Below are 22086 nucleotides of genomic sequence, written 5' to 3' on the forward strand. Positions count from 1 at the left end.
GACGAGCTTCCGGGGCCTGGCGGCCGGGCCCTCCCTGCCCCTAGCTTCGAGGGCAGCGAGGTCTCTCCCCAGCTTGCTGAGCTCACCCCGCCCGAGCCTGCGGCAGGCCCGTCAGACTGGGCGGCCGCTTCCCTCCTCACATCCCAGGAGACACCGGGCGGGGTGTGGCACCACCCACGCTCGGCCACCAGGGCCTTCAGATGACTGGGAGGCCAGCCGCTCAGCTGGAGGGAACTCCCTCGATTTCCTGTCCCTCCGGCTGGAGTGGGCGGGGGTGGGGGTGCGGCGGGAGGCTTTCTTCGTCCTCGCTGGGAAAAGCGCTCACCTGGTTCCCAAAGCCAGTTTACCCTTCCTCTCCTTCCTACCAGAGGGAAGGGATTTGGAGGGAGAGCCAAGGTCTTTGGGGCGGAGAAGGGGAAATGACTCAGAGAGGAGGCGGCTCAGAGGGAGGGGCCGGCCTGAAAAGGGGGGCGCATTAGAGAGCGGGAGGGAAAAGGGAGGAGAAAAGAGGATGGGAAAACCGCGGCGGGAGCGGTTTTGAGGGTGTCTAGCGCAGTCCTAGGAATCCTGTCTGATCAACCACGAATCCAGGAGCCGCTAGGCTGTCTTTTCTTCGGTGCTGAGCCTTAACGCCAAAGATAGCCAGGGCCAAGATCCTTGCTAGCAGCTACTGGGCATCACGGAATCTGCTGGTCTGGGCGAGGGCACAGGGATTAACTCTTCATGTTCTTCGGAGCCAATAATAGGCTTTACCGCATAGTGTTGCTGGGTGAATTGTATTAGTTAGTATATCTTAAATGCTTAGAATAGTGTCAGGGACACTGTAAGCCATCAATCAGTGATAGCTCTTATTATTACAAAGATGTTCATTTGTTGGTGGTCTGTCTCCCGTGTAGATTTTGAGAACATGAGAACAGAGATTACCTATTTTATTCATCACTGAACTCTAGCACTTGACACAAAGAGGCTATCAATAAATTACTTGTTGAATGAATGAGTGAGTGAATGATAACTTGGACTAATGGCTATGCCAAGACCCTCTCTTCTGACACGTAAGGGAAACATTTGTGGAAGTTTGAGGAAGAAGGGCTATGATTGGGAAAGGTGGCACCTAGGGCCCTTGCTGGTTGCTATATCAAATGACTGCCTCTGCCCTGGGAAAATGGAATGTCTTTGGCAGTTTCCTATGTGGACACATGGAAGACTGTAAGACAACTGACCTGAAATTTGAAAATGAAACGCGGCTAGCTAGAGCAGTATTTGCATCTTGTAGAGTTAGTATAGAAGGATGGGGGAGAGGGCTGAAGTGGAAAGCTCAAAAATAATGGTGGTAGATGTAAGTGGGGGAGATTGGCAGGGGAGCTCTGAGTGAACCAAAGTGTGTATGGAGGAGTATAGTCATCCCATAAGGAAATCTGATGGAAGTCCTAAAATGACAGGAATGTTATCCTCTTCTCTGCTCCAGTCATAGGGTTCCTGATGACCTGTCCTCATGTTCCGACATTCTTGGTGTAGGTATGCGAAGTAGGCTCTTACCACTTTATTCACTAAATTTGCATTCATGGAAATTAATACTGTTAGAGCTAGAAATTACTCATACATTACAATTCATGGTTGAAAAACTAAGGTCCAGAGATAGATAGCAAAGGACTTGGGCTTTAGGATTCTCTGGCCTTGGTACTGAATCTTACAGGGCCTGAATTTGTTATGCATCCCATTATTCCTTTAATCCCTGCCTCTCCCCATCCCAAACCCCAAAGAGACTGAGAAGAATGAAAGGACATAAATAGAAGGTCAGCAGAAAGGAGGAAGAAAGGAAATTCCTCAACAGACTCCTCATTTTATTTCCTTTTGGTTCCTCCCAGAGAAGGTACCTGGGCCTTCAGCTCGCTGCTGTAGAACAGCTTCACCATGGTACCCTGGAAGCTTTGCACTATCTACATAAGCCCTGCAGGCAAAGGCTTGAACCACAGCTAGTGAGTGTTGGCAAAACACCTGTGATCCTCCCAGACCGCAGGAAGATGGGAGGCCTATAAGAATCTGCTTTAAGGCCATCTCCCTCTCACCTCCTTGTCTCCCAGAGCTGTCCCCTGGGAGAATGTCCAGAGACAGTTTTTCATCACCTCCCACCTGCTGGGATCTGATGAGGTAAGAGTCTTCCTGACTCATCCCCCTCAGCATAAAGCTACAGACTATAAAGCCATTTAGCTGCAGTCTAGAATTGGCTTCCTAGCAACTAGATATCCCACAACTACCATTGTAGTCTTCTGGACCCTTTTATTTCAGTGTCATCCTTTTTGGTGTTTGGGACAGGGACCGCTGGGAGCAGGAACTTTTGGCTACTTTTTCTTTCACTGTGTAAATAATAAACTGTTTGAATCTAAAAGTAATTCTTTGTATCTTTACCTGCTAAATCAGGCCTTGGACTTGCCTGGCCTTATGTACTTGACAGCTGCTTGCTATGAATGTCCCATTTCTGGTATATCACAGCACCTTCCCTTATCACTGAGGGAGTTGAGCTGGACAAAAAGATATATAGATCATAATGGCTTTTTCCTGCCACTGTACATCAGAGAAAATCAGCCCAAATTCCACTTTTCTGGGACTTGCAATCTGGTGGGAGGAGTAGCAGATCTTCTTTGCATTCTGTGTACAAGGTTAGCCTGACAGGAAGTAGAGGGGTCATCTATATTCTGTTGTTTGAAAGATTCTCTTGGCCCAATATATGTCCCATACAGTATTGCCAGGGCATTACTGGCTGACCCTTCCAAACCTGAAAGTCTGAAGTTTGCCCCCCACCCCAGTCACCCCCAGGTTAGACAACAAAAGCATTGCCTCTAGAAAGTCTTTGTTAACATTTTCTTGTTTTCTGAGAAGGAAGAGGTAGAATGAGAAGTTGGTAGGGATATGATTTTTGCCCACACACCTCCACTAGCACAATACTGATGGCTAATATGTTAATTCTTCTAATTTCCCTTTGAAGGAGACTGGCCATAAAGAACAATAGCCTATTACCAAGAGGCAATTGTAGGAATGCTGAACCAGAAATAGTGCCCTGAAGGGAATTATATGAGTGGTGATGTGGAGTTCACCTAAGACAAAGCTCACAATGTACAAGGTGGCCCACTTGTTCTGCTTATCATATTCTAATTCTATTCAACCAGCACTTACTAAGTATCTCCGATGTACAAGTCTGATGAGAACTTCATCTCTCACCCCTGTGCGTCCAATAAAGTCTTCCCTTTTTGGCTGCCTCTAGTAACTCTAGTTTACAGATCAAAAACTATTTGGGAAGAATTACTAAATTGGGTACCTTGCCAGATTGTAAATGCTAGGAATACTTTTTTCATTTTAATATGCCCCCAAAGAAATGAGTAGAGTCCTTAGAATATAAATAAACGCCTCTTTGATGACCGGGCCAGACCAGTCACAACTGTAATCTGCATATTATGCCCAACAATTAGTTGTAGAAGACCACCTTGATCCTCTACCCCTAGAAATTCACAATAGGGGAGTCAGTCTCATTAGCTATCATGCTATATTCCAATATCCATGTAACAACCTACTTGGCCTCCATTACTCCTAACCTTTATAACAGACCACCTCACCCTCACCTACAGGCTCAGCTTCATTGAGACTCTAGGACCAAGCCTTTTCCTAAGTAGGGAAATATAAAGAATTGCATGTCTGCTCTGGCCTAGCATATTAAGATGGAGCCAGCCTTTCTAAACATCACATTCCCAAAATTGTGTAAAATCTTAGCTGTGGATAATAGCCCCATATTCAGCTTTTGCTCAGGCTGTTCTCCAGTTGGACCACTAACCCCAATAGTCCAAATTTTTGTTTCTTTTATATTTTATTTCTCTTGCCTTTGGGCTTTAGATCCTACAGGCCCTGGGTCTGACAGCCTGTTTCAAGTCTCTTCTCTAGCTACCATCCTTGACTGGCCCACTTCACTTCACATTGCATGCCCTCTTTAGTAATTCTGATTACAGTACACCCAAGCCCAGATCTGGTGGGGGGGATCTCTTAACCCTCCCAGGCTCCTCTGATAGGCCGGACGTTTAACAGCAAGTCAGCGCATGTCTTCTGGCCCTACCCTAACCTTAACTAGGTTCCAGCGCTGGGATTTTCTCTGTTCTTCCCTAATTCCCACCATCTGGCCTAATCACTGAAACTGAATGTGCTGTGTTTCCTTGGGCCTTGTACCTTCGTTTCTTTAGTCCTCCTGACTGTATCGTGCTCCTGAAATCAGAATCTTCATGATTGGATCTCGCTTTCCAGATGCTCCAGATCCTCTTGGCTCAAATCTCTACCTATTATATGATAATTATATGAGAATTTTCCCCAGGTCATTTAGACAGTTCTAGTAACTTGAGACCTTCTTGCTTTTAATCTTCCCCCAATTTAAACGCCAGTGAGAGACAGTCAAGAACTCATGAATACATATATATTTATTTAATTCATAATATAGCATTTTGGATGGGCTGGGATATTTTAGAGGGATGAGGCTGTGTAATCCGCAGATGCTCAGACTTCTGTCACTAGGAGAGACACTATTGGTCCGGCGCTCCCAGTACAAACAAGCCTGGGATAGAATATTTGATAAAAAATAGTCCAACAATCATCTAATAAATATTCTAGCCAATGACAACAACATACAGCATATGTCTGAAGCTGGCAGACCAGACTGTAAAAGGCAGTTTCACCTGACCTGATGGCAGTCAACCTGGCCAACCTGTAATACACAACCAAGTACAGCCCAATGGTTCTGAGGCTGCAGTTGGCTTCAGGAATTGAAATAATTGTGGGAGTGGTTCTCATCTGTCAGCCTCGCATTCTCCATTCTGTAGAAGAAAGGGTATCAAATGTTTGAGCTTATCAAAAAGTCCATCCGTGGATTGCTCCATCCAGGTAGTCATATATAAATATGTAAACCATGGAAGCTTAGAAAATTCACCTAGTGTATTTTAGCTGAAAAGAACATATAAGTGATTTTTGCTGCAATTTGAAATTCACTGCATCCAAAGATACACAATGGAATTACATGATAAAAACACATACAGATGCAGTTACTCTTACTTACAAGTAGCCAGAACTCCAATGTGGCATTAAAATTTCTTTCATTGTCTCAAAACAGGTTTAACTTTATTTTTGTGCTTTCTTCAATAAGACAATATAAAAAGTGGAAATAAGCATAAATTGCAGAGAGAAAGAATAATTTGCTAGCAGAAAGGATTGTAGGAGAATAGGCTGAGGAAAGCAACAACAATGAAAACTTATGGAGTCATCTTCCTTGAAGATGTTAAATACAGGTCCTATTCCCTTTGCCCAACTGGGTTTAACTAGAGGTAGTCAATGAATTCTCTGAAGGTACTTGGCGTTGCCAGTATTCTGTGAAAGTCTTAACTTTACTGAAGTAAGCATCTGGGGCTCACCACACCCCCACTGAGTACTTTGCCACCACGTTGTTTCTTGGAAAGCACTTTTCATTATTTGGCTCAGAAACTTCATTGCTTACCCCAAACCCAGTTTAATTTCCTACTTTATGCAGTAGGCTTAGCTCTGAGTGATTTTTAGCTTTAACCAAAACTTAAATCCACATTCAAAGAACAAAGTTTGAAAAGACTGAAGTTATTGAACAGAATTGTGCCACATGCTCAGACAATTCCCCAAGTTAACTTCTAAAGAGCTTTTGAGGAGGACAACACTGATTTATATGTATGAGTCCTGGGACATTTGCAAAATAGTATCAATACAGCTCAAATGGAGAAGTAACCAAGCTTTTCTGCTCAGGGAAACAACAAACACCAATATGGATATCAGAGTATAACAGGGAAACTTTGATTATTCATTTGTTCATTCATACATTCATGCAATAAACACTAGCCAGGCAACTACTCTGTTCCACATACTATGACAGGTGTTAAAAATAGAACAGCAAAACCAAAAAACACCGCCCCTGCCCTCAAGGTATTCACAGTCTAGTGGCAAAGATGATTCTTACATATTAAACTTCCGTGTGCATAAGAATTACCTGGGAAGCTGGTTAAAAATGTAAAATTCCACCTATATGCCCAGACATTCTAATTGAGTAGATCAGGGGTGGGGTCTAGGAATCAGTTGTTTTAACAAACACCAAAAACGCTTTTAACTGGTGGTCTGAGGACCACACTTTAAAAAACACTGCTATGCAATGTGATTATTGCTGAGAGGGGAGCATGCTCAGGGTGCCATGGGAGCTCCAAAGAGGAGAACATCACCCAGTCTAGGGGTTCAGGAGATAATCTAGTTGAGAGGGGGAAGGCAGACCAGGCTGGAGTCAAAAGTAGGGTGGGGAAATTGAAGCTTTGTCTCAGGGTACTAAAATCTAAAAGGCACAAAAAATGAATGGCAGGGGAGACCCAAGGACAAGGTAGAGAAAACTGGACTGGGGTGGAGGTGGAGTGTTTTGCACTTGTAGCATTTTCACACTATTCCCTTAAGTTTAAGAACGATTCCTACTGTTTACTCTGGGCATCACTATTGTTAACAACGTCTCTATTCCAGGCCCAGAGAACAACTTCTGTAAACAGTTAAGCTTGCTTAGAGTCATCAGTGTGAGGGAGAAGGTGGCAGAAGATGAAGCTAGGAAAGCAAATAGGAACTTAAAAAGCCAAACCTTAAGTAATTGGGACTTTCTACTGAATGCTATGGGAACTAGTGAAAAGCTTTATGAAGGGGGAAAATTCTTGTTTTAAGAATTTAAAGATAGGCCCTAGAGGAGAGACTTAGAAATGAAAGATACACATTTTAAAGCACTGCTACACTGTTTTGGGGCTGGGGCTAAGCGGAGGAGATTCATGTTTGTTGCATATTTAACTAAACGCCATACTTAATAGTTAAGGATGCCATACTAATGCCATACTTAACTAAACGCCAGGTGCTGTGCTAAGCAATTTACATGTGCTATCTTTTTAAATCTTTGCAGCAGCTTTGTGAGGTAGGTACAGAAGAGGAAACAGCGGCTCAGAGAAGTGAAGTACTTCTGGGTCATACTGTTAGTAAATGGCAGAGGAAATAGATTATTTAAGTCTGAAGGCTAGGATGAGCTTTCCATCACAGCGAGCTATCTCCCAGCACTGCTGAATCTTACCAAGGTTGCTCATTTCCTGATTAGCATCAAATACATATACTTTTTAAAACCAAAAAGCTGACTTTGCCACTGGATATGTAAGTTTGAGTCTGCCATCTGATTCTGCATCAGTCTTGCTTTCCATGTTAGGTGTACAAACAATATAAAACTGTTATTTGGGGGATCTATATACTTTGTCTCTCCTACAGACTAGTAAGCCACTTGACAGCAGGGACTGTGTATGAGCAATGTCAGCTGCAGCGTGGTACCTGGCATCTAGTAGTTTGTTGAATGAATTAATGAATGAACGTCCACCAAGGTGGTGGAAGGGAAGAAGGGAGAAGTTTTGGCATTGTTTCAAGGCTCCAGTCTGGGGGCTTGTTACAGCTACCACATTGTACAACAATAATATTTTCACAACTCCCAAGAAGTAGACTCCTTGAAGCAGATAAAGCTCCTGGAAAGGAGAAAGCTCTGGTTCTGACATTCCCAATCCCTGCAATGGAACTGACAAAAGCACAGACCATAAAGCTTGATTCCCTTCAATGACAGTGATAAGGACTGGGTTGAAGTCTGCACCTGCATTTGCCATGAAGGGTTGGCTAAACAAATGAATAATGTAAACAAGATTGCGAGAGGAATGGTTATTTAACCTGTTTAAGAAAACAAACTATTCTCAGGCATTCTGAAGCACTTCAGAAGTGTTTTATCTGAAAATATAAATACATTTATATGCAAATAGTTTTTGCATCTACAACACTCCATTCTTGCTGATTAAGTAAATAAAGCAGGTTCCTAAAGACCCTCAATTATGCAACTCTTTTTTTTCCCTCCTAATTCTGGTAGCTGTATGTACTTGAGAATAATAAAACTGTATTTCTTTGAAATACTCTGTGACAGAATTTTTTAACAATTCAGGCAAACCTCCTCCATTAGGTAGCATCAATGAAACTGTGCTACATATAACACGTCTACCTGGATTAATTTTCTATCCAGCAATAAATAGCATCGCTTGTGCAATCTTATCTCCCAGTCTCTCCTAATCCAACCTACAGTTCTTCCCACCATCTTTGTCATTATTGCATGTGCATGTGTGTGCGTGACAGGAGGGACAAAGGGAGGGATTAATGGAGGAAGGGGAGAAATGTTGACTAATCTTGATGTTCCCTTTAGGGGACAAAAAAATGGATGGTATAATTTATTTTCCCTTCTAGTATATTTCTCACTCAAATGAGGAAATTAAAAAGTTTATTATGTATATATAATTATAAAATGAATATATAATATATATTATTTATTCATTTTATATATATATTATATATACACATACATGTTTTCTTTATAATAAATCCTTGATTGTAGGTTTTTATAAAAAGCTACATATAACATGGGATCATTTGACACTTCAAAATTCTACTTGGCCAAATTGGCCAGCACTAGAAAGGGTGACATATCCCTGCTTTCCAGCTGGCTAGCCCCTTGTTCAGAGCATCTTTCTACATTATTTACCTGGAATTACCCTAATTCCTTCCAATATCATTTTACTCCTGAATCACTGGGAATTTTTCATTCTCCCAGAACAAGAGGGGCATTCTCCAAATTCCTTCTCCAATGGCTTGAACCCAGACTACTCAGATAATTTGTTCTGAGAAACTCAATATATTAATTCAGATACAAGCTTTAATGCACAAAAATTAAATCTATAATATCTAGTTATTTTGGATGCTTCAAATGAACTTTATTTTGTATCTTGTATATTGGACACTAACTGAGGTTTAGGAGGGGAAGAACTGCTGAACTAGAGAGCCAATGAATTCTATGCTCTCTTGAAACTTAATGGCAAGCTTTCATCCCAGAAACATAAGGGGATTCTTGAGGCCTGCAGTTGCATTCCTGCCGCTCAGGGTAATCAATAAAATCTGGGGCAGGCAAGCCAGACAGGATCATTAGGGATTTGTTCCAGATTGTGAATGTTGGACAAACGGGAAGAATGAAGGTCACGTCAAAAGTATGAAGATGGAGAGAGTTAGCTGGGTCATAGAAAGACAGCATGTTGTTGTCATAATCCAGAAGGACACCCAGACGCTTCAACTGTGGGGGCACATCCACCAGCATTTCCTTGTTGTTATGTCTCACTACGAAGTTACTATTGCATCGAGAGAAGACCCACGAGGAGGCGTTCTTGCCAATCCATTCATTCTTGGGAGCTGATTTGTAGGCAATGCCAATTGCATACCTGTGATACAGTGCAAAGGAGAGAGAAGTAAGTATTTATTATGACCTGAGTTGTGCTCAACCTCATATAGGATATCTAAGAAGCAGAATACTTATTTCTTCCTTAAACAGTTTATATTTCGATCTAGCGCTAGAGCTTTAAAAAAAAAAGTTAGCAATTAGAATGCTGTAATTCTCAACTCCTAGCTCAGTATATTTTCCATGATTTTATTTTTAAAAAGCTGGCAAATTTTCCTAGGATTGGTTTCCATCACATGCCTTTTGGCCTTGACTTTCTGGTATTCTGTTTGTGCTATAGAACTGAATCTCCCAGGAACCTAACAACAGGGGAGAGAAGAGAAAAGAAAAATGGGACCTACTCACCATGTTGAGGAACCCATGACCACCTCCCAGTAGTGGCAGCCACTGTCAATGAATATATTTCCTGCTGCCCCATAGCACCCTGTGCCACTAAACCTCTCTGGGGTATGGCTCTTCTTCAGAGAGCTTTCATCCTTTTCCATCTGCAGTCCATCATTGGAGATTTTCAACTTCTTGTGAGTCATTTTGGGATCCAGTTTAAAGGGTTGGCCTGAAAAAAGTAGAAAAAAGAAAATGCATGGGGAAGTATTTAAAGATTGTATCTTTGTCCTCCAGGACCATCACTACCAGAGGAGCCTCAATATGATGATCATTCTTGAGTCAGTGGTGTTTGGATTACATTAAGGAAGCAGGCCAGGGGCCACTGTTTTCAATAAAATTAAAATAAGCCGCCCCTCTTCATAAAGTATCAAATTAAAAGAGGGCTCTCAGGGTCTCAGGTTCTCAAATAAATTTTGTACTTTGTTTTATTTCAGTGGGTGGTTTGGGATTTGAGCAGATTTCAGAGGAAGGAGTATGTGATGTGAGACAAAGTGAGGGAATAGATGAGATAATTGCTGCTTGGTGGCAGAACAAAAAAAAAGACTGAGAACAACTGAACAACAGGACAATTTTTTGCCCTCTCACTACTGTGAGGTAAATAACATATAACTAGGTAACTTTGTTAGAGTGACTGCTGCATCATTGATAATTAGGGAAAATATCTGTTGTGTAGGATCATTCACAACAAGAACTCCTTATAGTCATATGACAAAACCAGTTAGTTACTAGGAGCCAATGGCTGGGGATGGCAAGAGTTGTATTATACAAAACATGTCTGGTACGTACCATTGGTGAATATAACAGCCACTTCCTACTTTTTCTTTCTTACCCACTTTCACTGTAGAGGCCAGGAAAGCTAAATCCTCACACTTCTAGCCTCCCTTGCTGCTGGGGTAGCTAAGAAGATGGAAGCTAAGTCAGATAGGGTTGGGGAAACTTCTGGGAAAGTGCCAGCTTTCTCGATAAAAGGGATAGCCATCATGTGTGCCAACACTTTCCCTTCTTTCTGTTGTGAAAGGAAATATAACATAAAGAGGTTGCAGTGGCCAGGTCATGACCACGTGTCAATAAACCAAAACCAGTGGGAGAAGGAGCCTGGGTCTTTTACGACATCACAGAGCTGCTGCACCAGCCCCGAACCACCTACCTTCAAACTTCTTACTATGTGTGAGATAGAGAAAAGTCCTATTGTTTAAGCTGCTAACAAACACTATTTGTTAAGCTAAATTAGCTGTATTTTTCTGTCACTTTCAGTCAAAAGCATTCCTAACAGGTATGGCTTCTCTGTGGTAGCATTTTACCATATTATCACAAATAGTTCTTTTTTACTCAATTGTCCCTCATGCGTGGAGGTGGAGTGCAGAGAAAAACTCTTCACTAACAGCCTCCCAAGCCACCAGCTATTTTATGTACATCTCCGTGTCCACATATCTCCCAGGGGCACAAACCAACCCCTGGCCCAAAGCACAAACTCCAACAGTAAAGCTCTTGTACGCAGTGCCTCTGTCTCTCGCACTGCCGTGGGTGCCAGTGTCAGGCTCAGTGTACTCGCTGGCAGGGAGGGAAAACTGATCTATCATTTTGGAATCACCACAACGTACTATTTGTTTTAAGTCGAGTAGGTTCACTGTTCCGGCTGCCTGCTTGGTTTATGGCTTTAACAATGAAGATGTAGCGTGTCCCACTCTGAAGTCCATGAACTGTGTAATGGTTCTGTTTAATGTTGGGCACAATCATCCAGCTATCCACGGAATTATACAGGCCTGCAACGTGGGGAAAGACAAGGATGTTAAGGTAATAGAGACAGGATAAGAAGCACACTGAAAATTCATCATAAGCTGCCCCCAAAAGTGAATTTCATTTTGTTTTCTTTTGAGTCCTGGAAGACACAGTGAGATGAACCTCCTCTACTTCTCTTCTCCCACGGAGCTAAGCTTATGCCAGGCTCCTCATTTCTGGTAATTGAATGTAACCACTAGTGAAAGTTAGGTTACTTCAGTTTGCTGCCAAATAACACAGTAAAAACTTCTATACAAAATCACAGAATCATCTCTTTTATGAAGTGTTTAGATATTTACCTCAAAGGTCCGATCCTCTGAGATTTGAGTTTGATCTCTTATGATGGATGGAGCAGTTCTGTGCAAAGCACAGTAACATGGAATCTCAGAGGCAAAAGGACATGTAGACACTGTATTTCCCTCATGTTACAAATAGGAAACTAAGATGAGGGGAAGAAAAGTGACTTGCCCAAGGCCACAGATAGATGGTGATGGTACTGAGAGTAGAATCCTGGTCTCTTCAATCTTAGTCCAGTGTTCTCTCCACTACCTCACAATTCATGGAGTGAACATAATGTTCCTTTGTTTCCACAAGGTAGCAAAGCTTTCAGGGCTTATGATTCAACTCTCTCACCCCATCCTCCAGTTTACTTCCAAAACTAGCTGGGCTCCAAAGTACCACAGGGAAGCCAAGGAGGTGACATAATAAAGTGAAATGTCATCTCCTCACTTGACACTACCCCTTCTTGGTTCTGATTCCAATATTCGTTTGAGGTTGGGTGGTTGAGGAACATGTTACCATCTGGAACCTTCTTCCCTCCCAAGCAGGGAAAGGGATCAGAGATCTAGGTTTCTGATTTTGAAACTCTTTAGACCATAAACATTGATTTAAACAGAGAAAAACATACATAATTAAAAACATGTATTTGACTTAACTTTTAGTAAAAGAGGGATCGACATTCTAGTCTGTGAATTATCTAGACTTCTCTCTTCTGTTATCTGCTTTTCAGTCAGTTAACTGCTCTTTAACCATAATTCTACCAGAGGGTGGAAAAGAAAAGACAGGAAAAATGAGTGGTGAATTTAGTCACTTCTATGCAGCTGTAGCAAAGGGTTTATTGAGGTTGAAAACTGAAAATAATAATAAGTGTTTTGAAAGAGATATGATCAGGAGGGTTTTAGACCTAATTTGGAGGGGGTGGAGGTAGAAAAAGTCTAAATTAAAACCAGAAAAAAGAAGCACAATGGAGTGCAAATAGATATGCTACAGAAGGAAGAATTGATGGAGATGTTCAGTGATTCTCATGAAAACACAGAAAAGGATAAGGGTCAGAAACAATGTTTGAGGGCTGTCTATGTACCAATACACACAGTATGAATCATAAACTGTACATTAAATTTTAATACAAAGGAGGAAATATATGATCTTCCAGATATACTTCTAACAATATAAAACAAACTTCACAGTGGAGTACTTTGCAGCCATAAAAAAGAATGAGGAAGATCTCTATAAACTGATATGGAGTTATTTCCAAGATATGCTATTAATTTTAAAAAGCAAATTGCAAAAGAGCATATATAGTATGCTACCTTTTTTTGCAAGAAAGAAAGGCAAATAAGAAAACATACATATATTTTCTTAGATTTACAAAACAGCAATAACGACAGGAAGAAAAATCAGACAATAATGAAGTTGCTACTTACAAGGGATGGGGATGGGGGAAGAGAATTAAAAGAATACAGGAGAGAATGACACTTCTCTGAGTCTACCTTTTGTGTATAGTTTTCCCTTTTGGAAACATATTGTTGTTTTACAAACTCAAAAAATTTAAATGAAGTCAATATGAATGGGAAGAGTAGGGTCTAAAACTGAAGGCAAACAGAAACAAATGAAGCCATGTTAAATATGTGTGTATGTATATTATGTGTATATATGCATATGTACATGCGTGTATGTGTATGTTTCTAGTACCCAGGTCTTGGTCTTTAATAACATTCTCCCACTAAAAGGAACCAGGGTTCCTTAGAAAAATGGCTGATTTCAAGGCTAAGGCAGGATACAGTGAAAATGAGCCTAGAACATTTTGTTATGCTGGAAAGGAAGTGCTCAAAAGAATGATGGGAGACTATAAGGACCCTTGAGTCAGCTTAAAAGGCTCCCACTGGCTAGATGTGGGCAATCTGAGCAGCAAAATAAGTAAGGGTGGTAAAGAATTATAAACCATTGAAAAAAGAGAATTCATGAGTCCACACTGATAAGTAGAAAAATAAACGAAAAGTGAGATATTTGCTTACAGTAGAATGCAGAATATCAACTTGTCAATGTGGGAGGGAATACTCAGTTGGAAAATTATCATTTTGCCATCATCAGCGTAAAGATTGGATCAGGTGAGAATTATTGATTGATGCTAAAACAAGGGTGGGAGTGGAATGGGTTTGATGAGGAAGCAGGGTATTTTCATCATCTTAAAGTATCACTGCACAGATTGCTTATTAGTTGCAAAAGGAAAAACAGTAACTATGCAGAGAAGAAATTAGGCAACACCCTTGATCAGGTGATCAAAATCAGCATCACCAACGAAGGGCAAGTAGACATTGTGTGTCTCCAGACGTGATGTTCTAAAGAGAACACATCTCTTATGTAGTATGCCAACCAGGAATGCATTATCTGAATATAATCACTAGGAAACATCAGAGAAACCCAAAATAAGGAAAAGCATAATAAGTAAATAAAAGAGCACTTTAAAAAATATCAATGTCATTAAAGACAAAGGCTGAGAAAATGTTCCAGATTAGAGGAGGCTAGAAATATAACAATTAAATCCAATACCTGATCCTAGACTATATAGGACAATATTGGATCTTTTAATGTTATAAAGTATATTACTGGATCAGCTGTCAAGATTGGAATATGAATGGTGGATTAGTTAAAAATACTGCATCAATGTCAAATCTCTTAAAGTTGATAACTGTACTGTGGATACATAAGACAATTTCCTTATTCTTAGGAAACACACACTGAAGAATTTAGAGGTGAAAGACCATGATGTATGCAATTAACTCTCAAATGGTTCAGGAAAAAAAACAGAAACAGAGAATGTTGGCAAATGATAAAGGAAATGAGGCAAAATATTAACAATGGGTGAATCTGGGTAAAGAGTATATGGGCATTCTTTATGCTAGTCTTGCAAACTTTCTGTAATTTTGAAATCATTTCTAAATTTAAAAAAGGTAAATACATGATCCTCTGGGTATCACTGAGACTTGGTGAGATGGCATTTATGACTGAATTATGGTAATGGAAGTGTACACCTTGTTCAAAAGGGAAAGACCACAATATGGAAGCCTATGAACCTGAGTGTAAATGCACAGCAGAGAGCATTTGCATGAGGATGAAAAGAAGGGAAAATAGAAGTTATATCTTTGTGGCAGTATTTTACAGACTGCCTGGCCAGACAGGTTATAGTCAGCACTTTCATAATGCAAAATGTAAAACTGAAACAGGGGAAAGATATGCAGCAATGGGGAAGACCGTCATCCAAACATCTGTTGGAATTCTCATTTAGCTAACAGCATCATCTGCAACATTATTGGCTTGTGATCATTTCAAACCTTACATAAGGTGAGGAGAACGTTTAAAATGAAGGAGGAAGTCTAAAAGGGGTGGGGGTGTGGAATTACTTCTCCAGACAAAATTCTTATCAACAAGGAAGAAATTTCTGGTTAAAGAAAATGTGGGGCTTGACTATTTTAAGATTCTTCATATAGGTGGTATCATGTAGGATTTGTCCTTCTGTGTCTGGCTTATTTCACTTAGCATAATACCCTCCAGGTTCATCCATCTTATTGCACACAGCAGATTTCCTTCTTTTTAAAGGCTTAATAACATTCCATTTTATGTATATACCACATTTTCTTTATCCATTCATCTGTTGATTGACAACTCTTGGTATGTCAATTATACCTCAATAAAGTGGTTTTTAAAAAAGGATAATGTGGGAAAACCCCAAGGGAAAGTAGCTCTCAGAACCAGGGTTCTGTCTAACTGTGGCAGGTCAAACCCACATGAAGGACTGGTATCTTTATGAATATTTATTCCTAGCAAAATAGATTCAACTTATCTGGGCATTGCCATCCAAAATTTTGCTTCAGGGCCCTGCCCTTGTCCCTGTTCTATTTCACTTTTGGATTAATGATCAGAGGAGGAAGACATAGAAGGGAGGCTGGGAAGGAAAGTAAACATACTCAAAGGCAGAAACTAGATACAAAAGGATTTTGGCAGGGTGGAATGAGGAGTCAGAACTAACCAGATAAAATGTCATAGGAATAAATTCACGGTGATGTAATTCCGTTTAGGCACTCAATCCCATAGGAATAGGATTTGGAATACCGGGGAATTTCAGCTGACCAGATACTCAGTGAAGACCGTAGTCAATGTGGCTGCTGGAAAGGGTATACGGCAGGGGGACATCAGCTAACACAAAAGAGCAATAATTCAGCTAACCTCTGCAGTGGTCAGACCACTTTCGAAGTACTTTTTTAAAACTTTTTTGACAACACATTTTATAAAGCACTTTGACAAACAGGAGTGTGTCCATAAAAAGGATACCAGGATGGTTAAAGGGTCTGAAACCATGTCACATGAGGAGCAATTCAAAGAACTGAAGATGTTTAGCCTGGAAAAGAGAAAATTTAGAAGGGACATGAAAGCTACCTAAAATTATCTGAAGAACTGTCATGTGAAAGATAGATTAGGTTTGTTAGTGAGGCACAAAGGGGCAGGACTAGGACTAATCGGTAGCTATGGTTTAATTCAAGGAGCATTAAGCTTGAAGTCTGACAGACTTGGGTTCAATTCTTGACGCCATCAGTTTGTAGCTTTGTGACCTTGGACAACTCATTTAACTTGAGCCTCAGTTTCTACATCTATAAAATAGAATTAATATCATCTATTTCATAAGGCTAAGTAAGAAGTCATGAGGACCAAATGAGATAAGTATATGGAAGCATTTGTAAATAAAAAAGCCTAATACATATGTAAATTATTTTGTTATTATTATTCACTAGGAGGAAGAATTGGGCCTTTTATAAGGAAGCACTGACAATTATTTATAGCTGCACACCAACTGAATGGGCTATTTTGTTAGAATTCAGCTACCCATCACTGGAAATATTCGAGACGAGATAGGACAATCACCCACAGGGTATCTGGTAGATGAGAAGATTTGACTAGATGACCTCTTAGGTCCCTTCCAATTCTAAGATGCTATGATTCTATTGCTATTAAGAATTATCCTTTAAGCTTTCTTTTCAGAAGCCCACATATCCTTGAAAATAGAGGTGATAGCCTTTTGATCTTTGTCACTTCTTGGACTTGTCAACTCCCAGCAGACCACTGCTGTCCCCACATCAGGAAAGAGAAGCCCAGTTACTGACTTTAAGACTTTCCAGGGCAGGGGACGCAAGTGCAAACAAGTATAGTGAGGAGGCCTTAGCGTTTGTGACCTCATGACCTGAAGAAACACCCAGGAACACAGCTACCAGGGCCAAGTGGCTTAGGTTGGAGCTGTACGAGGCAAGTGTTTTTTAGAGTTTGACCTCAAATGTTCTCTCACCTCCCCACTCTACCATGTGGCCCAGAACTGTCACAAAACAAGAAAAGGACGTCTCTCAGGAGGGTTTGGTCAGAAAAACTTCTCTCATGGGGGTCTGTGAAGTCAGACACAGAAGCACAAACACAAGGTAAAAAGAAAATACTAATTTGCAGCTACACAGATGCAAACTTAGGGTGTGAACCAGTTCCAGTCTCGGATCCAGCTTTAATTCTGCTTTCATTTCCACTTCCCCCCAGCACATTGAGGGGAACTTGCAGCTCAAGTTAAGGTCCTATTCTGCCTTGTCTCGCTCCAGTTCATCAGAAAGTGAAACCGTAACATGTGAGCTAAATGACTGCTTTATAAACATCTTTCATTTGGTGGCCCAAAGCTATGTTTTTATATTTGGTGTAACTCTTAGAGGAAAGGGAGAAGAGGTAAAGGGAAGAGTGACAGAGGCAGGAGGCTTGTCACTTATTCACTGATACAAACAGGTTTGGTGAAAGAAGTGGTAGTCTTTGAACAGAATGTATTTTACCATGATAATGAAGTGGAAGGAGAGTCAAGGAGAGGGATGTTCACACACATAGAATCAGAAATGGTGGTGGCTTGGCTACCCAGGGACGAATTCTGAGCTGTGATCTGACTGGGGAGAATGGAGTGATATGGATTAACTGAGGAAAGGCTAAAGATTACATAAACCAATGGGAGTGGCCCCAGTGACTGCCCAGCAAGGAAATACACAACTTGCTTGTCACCCATCAGTAAGGTCTTTGCAATGCCCTAGGAGTGCTTGCACTGTCTACAAAACACTATACTAAACAACCTAACATGTCTTACAAACACTTGCCTCGTGGCGCCCCGGCCAATCTTGAGCAGCTTACTGCTTCCTTACATTTCCTTATCTCTGGCCACAGGCCCCAACTACACCATGACTTACTGATGAAGTTAGCCTGGCCAGTGAATATGGTGTACTGAAGCTCATAGGAGCTGATGCTGAACTCATCATCCGAGATCCAGTGGACTGTAATGGTGTCATGGGAGGCAGTACAGAGTTCCTCTCGGATAGATGGTGGGTTTGGGGCTGTAAGGAAAGGTGGAAAAGAAGGTAAGGAGAGCACACTCTCTGTTCTGGAACTGTACAGTCATTACTGCTGCTGCCCAACCCGACATCTCGTGGAAAGGAGGTTTTCTTAATAAGAAGCTTTAGATTGCACGTACCATACAACCTGCAGCAAAGTGCTGAGACCTCAAGTTCCCCAAAACCACTTTTGCTTCAATGATAAAGATATTTTAGGCAAAGATCTGTTATTGAGATGATTGCCCATTGTCTACTCTGCCGGCACAAACACATATGTACTTATTAGAGCAAAGTGGTCACTTGGTTTTCTTATGTGACCTTCAACCTATTTCTTTTAATTTCAAAAAAGTTTTATTATGTATTTTGGCAGTATTAATATGGGTTAATTGTGCAAAGTAAAATGAGTTCCCTCATCTGTAAAATGAGGATGGTAATTACCTCACAGATTCATTGTATGGATCATGATACAAAATTAATATAGATTGTTTGGCATAAAGTAGATGTTCAATAAATGACAGCTATTTTAATATAGCAACAAAGATAACTACAAATACAAAGTTATTGTGTGTGTATATTTTTCTCATGAAATGATCATTCAACAATTCTGAAGGTAGCCAGCATTTTTGACAGTCTAGTTGTATCCCTCATTTTCTACAATTGTCTGCAAGTCAGATATTTCTTATATTTTTCTTCCTAATCTGCTAATTCCTAAATTTCCTTAAAATCATTTGAGTGGTACCTATACCCATGTGAGACATTCTCTAATATTCTTTAATTACCACCCAAGTTCTACCCCTATTGACAAGTGACAATATATTAATGATAGGCTCATAAGGAGAAATCCATTGGCAACTCTAGCTTTTTACCTTTGAGTATGGATGGTACACCCATTCTGCCCCTGGGACTTTTTGACAAATCATCTCTCTTTAGTTCATTACATGAACTAAAACATATTCTATCTAAAAAGACATATGTATTGTTTTAAAGGTTATAAAAGCATCTTCATTATAAATGTTGTCCTTTTCAGATTATTTTAAAGTGAAAGCACCCCCCCCCAAAAAAAGAGGATTAAAATAGGAAGGAAAGCACAGCATTTTCACACCTGTTAAATAATCTAACCCCTCCAGCAATTTCTTTTCTCTGGAAAAATCTAAAGCAAAGTTTTCAAAGGCATCATTAAAATTGATGTCTGGAATCAGAACTTGAGAAGATGCAGTTGCCATAGCGACCCTGGAAGAGAGAAAAGTACATCAATATACATCAAAATAGGTTTGCAACCTTTATCTAGTGTTTGATTTCTGGCTTAACAAGGTGAAAATAAATGACTGGTAGGGCTTGATTCACTAAATGAAAAAATATCATATCTTTGCTTTTCCAATGGAAACCATTTAAATTTTAATCATCAGAAACCAATCAAGGGTTATACCATATTTATTCACATATGGTCACCCCTCAAACATACTCCCCCATCCTGTCTTAATTTGGAGAAGTAAATACAGGATTTTTTCCCCTCTGCATCATTTTCCATCTGGCAGGCAGCATAAAAACTAGACCTCTGAAGGCTTGGTAAGGGTGGCTTAGGAGAATTTTTTCTCCCCCTCTATTTTTTATGCTAATCAACAAGTCAGCATGCTGGGGCTTGGTTAAAACCTCCCCCTACATAGTACACTTTGTTTGATCTTTTATAAGGTTTACATTTAACTTTATCATTCTCTAATTATATAATAATATGCTAGCTTTATCTCCCCAACTAATTCTAAGTGTCTCAAGAGCAGGTTTCATATTTTGTAACTCTTATAATCTTCCATGGTCCCTAACACAGTGTTGGACATATAGCAAATAATTGTTGAATGAATCATTGAATGACTAACAACAACAACACAACTGCTAACCTTTATTGAGCATTTAGTATAAGACACCATGCATGTACTTTACATACATTACCTAAGTTACTCCTTACCCTAACCCTGCGTAGTCTATGTTATTTCCATTTTGTAAATGAGACATAGAAAGGTTAAGTAACTTGCTCAAGGTCACACAACCAGTAAGGGTGAGGAAAAAAAAGAAATATTAACTGAACCCATGTTCATTGGATTCTAAACTCTATACCCTTAACCATTTAGACAGTTCTTCTTTTTAAAAATAAAATATATTTTTACATATTACAGCAATTCTTAACCATTGTTCCAAATCAGAATTATCTCTGAGCTTTGATCAAAACATACATGTTTAGGCCCTGTGCCAGACCTGAATCAGAACCAATGAAGATCCTTGAGCATGCAAATAACAGAATGGAAAGAAACATTAATTCGGAAACAATATGCACTTAGGGTGGAGGAAAGAGGCATTGAATGTAGGAAGACCAGAGAGGAAACTTTTATGGTGAACTAGTTGTGGGGATGAGAGTTAAACAAATACATATCCTTATGCACATATACCCTGCTACACATCTACTGACAATAGCTTTTGGCTGTTTCTGAAGATAGAGGTATTTCAGAATAAATTTCAGGCGAGGATAAATAAATGAAAGACTAATACAACGAGAGCCACTGAAGCATTTTAGGCAGAGGAGTGATGTGCTCAAATTTGTTTCAAGAACAATACTCCAGCTGCAGTTGATACACTGGAGGGGGTCAAAACTGGAGGCAGGGAAGGTTTTAAGGTGTCTGGGAATGAGCAGAAAGTAATGTGGTGAAAAGGGTGTAAAGAAATAAAACAGAAAGTTAATTCATAAAACATGAAAACAAACAGCTGACAAATGTATTTAAAAGTCCAATTAAATGAGAAATCAAAGAAATGTAAATTAAAATGAGATCGCATTTAAGATTATAATGACATCGTGGGAGATTTTTATGCCTATATTAAGTAATGCCTACATGTTTTTCTTAGGACTGAAATTGATTCAACTTTTGGAGGCCAAATTTAGCATTAAATATCAAAATAGCTTAAAGTGTAAATATTCTTTGACAGCACAGTTCTATTTCATAAATTTTTTTTCATCTGTGATTTTGTTTTTAATTATTGAGCCTTATTATCACATAATTGACAAAATTTGTGCTAATGGTATATCTTCTCTACTTTAATCCTTCTAATGAATTGGCAAAAGCACCCCTACCAATCACACATATACAGTAGTTCTACAGTTGTATGTGTTTTTGAATAGATGTTTAAAAGGCAATCCTGAATTATAACTTGGTCTGCCTTAGTAAAGAATTCATAAGCAAAGATTGCTACTGTATCGTGTCATGCTGAACTTTAAGAACATCTGATCTTATAGATTATCTATAAAATGTGAGAAGTGTTAAATATTCTGTATTTGGCATTATACATAAACCGCACTAAAATATCTTTCATTAAGTAGAAGGCAACATTTTAGATACAGAGAATTTTAATTAAATTGGCCTAATTAAGACCAAAAAGAGAAAGTATACATGGCCAGCATATCTCAGTCCTTGCCTTAACAGGCTAATGAACTTGAAGCACAGGTAAGTCTTGCTCTGTTCTGTGAGACAGTGAAGGGGGTTCCTCAGTATTTAAATATATGAATATAACCAGTTATATAAATCTAAATATGAACCCAATCTCCTATAGGTCTTGAGATGACATTTACCTCCTCTGTGAAAAGCTGAACATTATTACGCAAGTCCAATCATCTCTTTAGAAGAGGAAAACAGTGATGGCACTTGTTGAACTGGAATTACTAGAATAATTTAAATCATTCTTTCCTCATGTGCTACACAGAAGTTCCTACTTGCAAACTGGATGTTCTGCTCTCTAAGTACTTCACAATTTTTTTTCACTAAGGAAATAACTATGATATATGCAAAGATACAACTACAAGGGCACTCAACACACTGTGTGCAACACATCTAACAATGGCGA

The 22086-nt window shown here is 39.8% G+C and overlaps 2 protein-coding genes across 7 annotated transcripts in view; one reads left to right on the forward strand and one right to left on the reverse strand.

The window, feature by feature from the left end:
• LOC116661875 (testis-expressed protein 13B-like) overlaps positions 1 to 2152 on the forward strand; it is a 2940-nt gene extending 788 nt beyond the window's left edge. Inside the window, 1 exon segment of the mRNA XM_032474691.1 lies at positions 2082 to 2152. Within this exon segment, the coding sequence (XP_032330582.1) occupies positions 2082 to 2152 (71 nt within the window).
• Positions 2153 to 4436: 2284 nt separating this feature from the next.
• The window catches only part of MID2 (midline 2), an 85533-nt gene continuing 67883 nt past the window's right edge, over positions 4437 to 22086 (reverse strand). For 4 of the 6 annotated variants that reach the window (XM_032474481.1, XM_032474479.1, XM_032474478.1 and 1 more), the window contains exons 6-10: positions 19307 to 19434; positions 17974 to 18207; positions 11353 to 11514; positions 9713 to 9920; positions 4437 to 9350 (exon numbers count right to left, since the gene is read on the reverse strand). In XM_032474481.1, coding sequence (XP_032330372.1) covers positions 8948 to 9350; positions 9713 to 9920; positions 11353 to 11514; positions 17974 to 18207; positions 19307 to 19434 — 1135 coding nt within the window. In that variant the 3' untranslated portion in view covers positions 4437 to 8947. The remainder of the gene's footprint in view (positions 9351 to 9712; positions 9921 to 11352; positions 11515 to 17973; positions 18208 to 19306; positions 19435 to 22086) is intronic. The other 2 variants (XM_032474482.1, XM_032474480.1) reach the window with 1 other exon arrangement.

Source organism: Camelus ferus, chromosome X (genome assembly GCF_009834535.1).
Source record: "Camelus ferus isolate YT-003-E chromosome X, BCGSAC_Cfer_1.0, whole genome shotgun sequence".
In the NCBI taxonomy this organism is placed as follows: Eukaryota; Metazoa; Chordata; class Mammalia; order Artiodactyla; family Camelidae; genus Camelus; species Camelus ferus.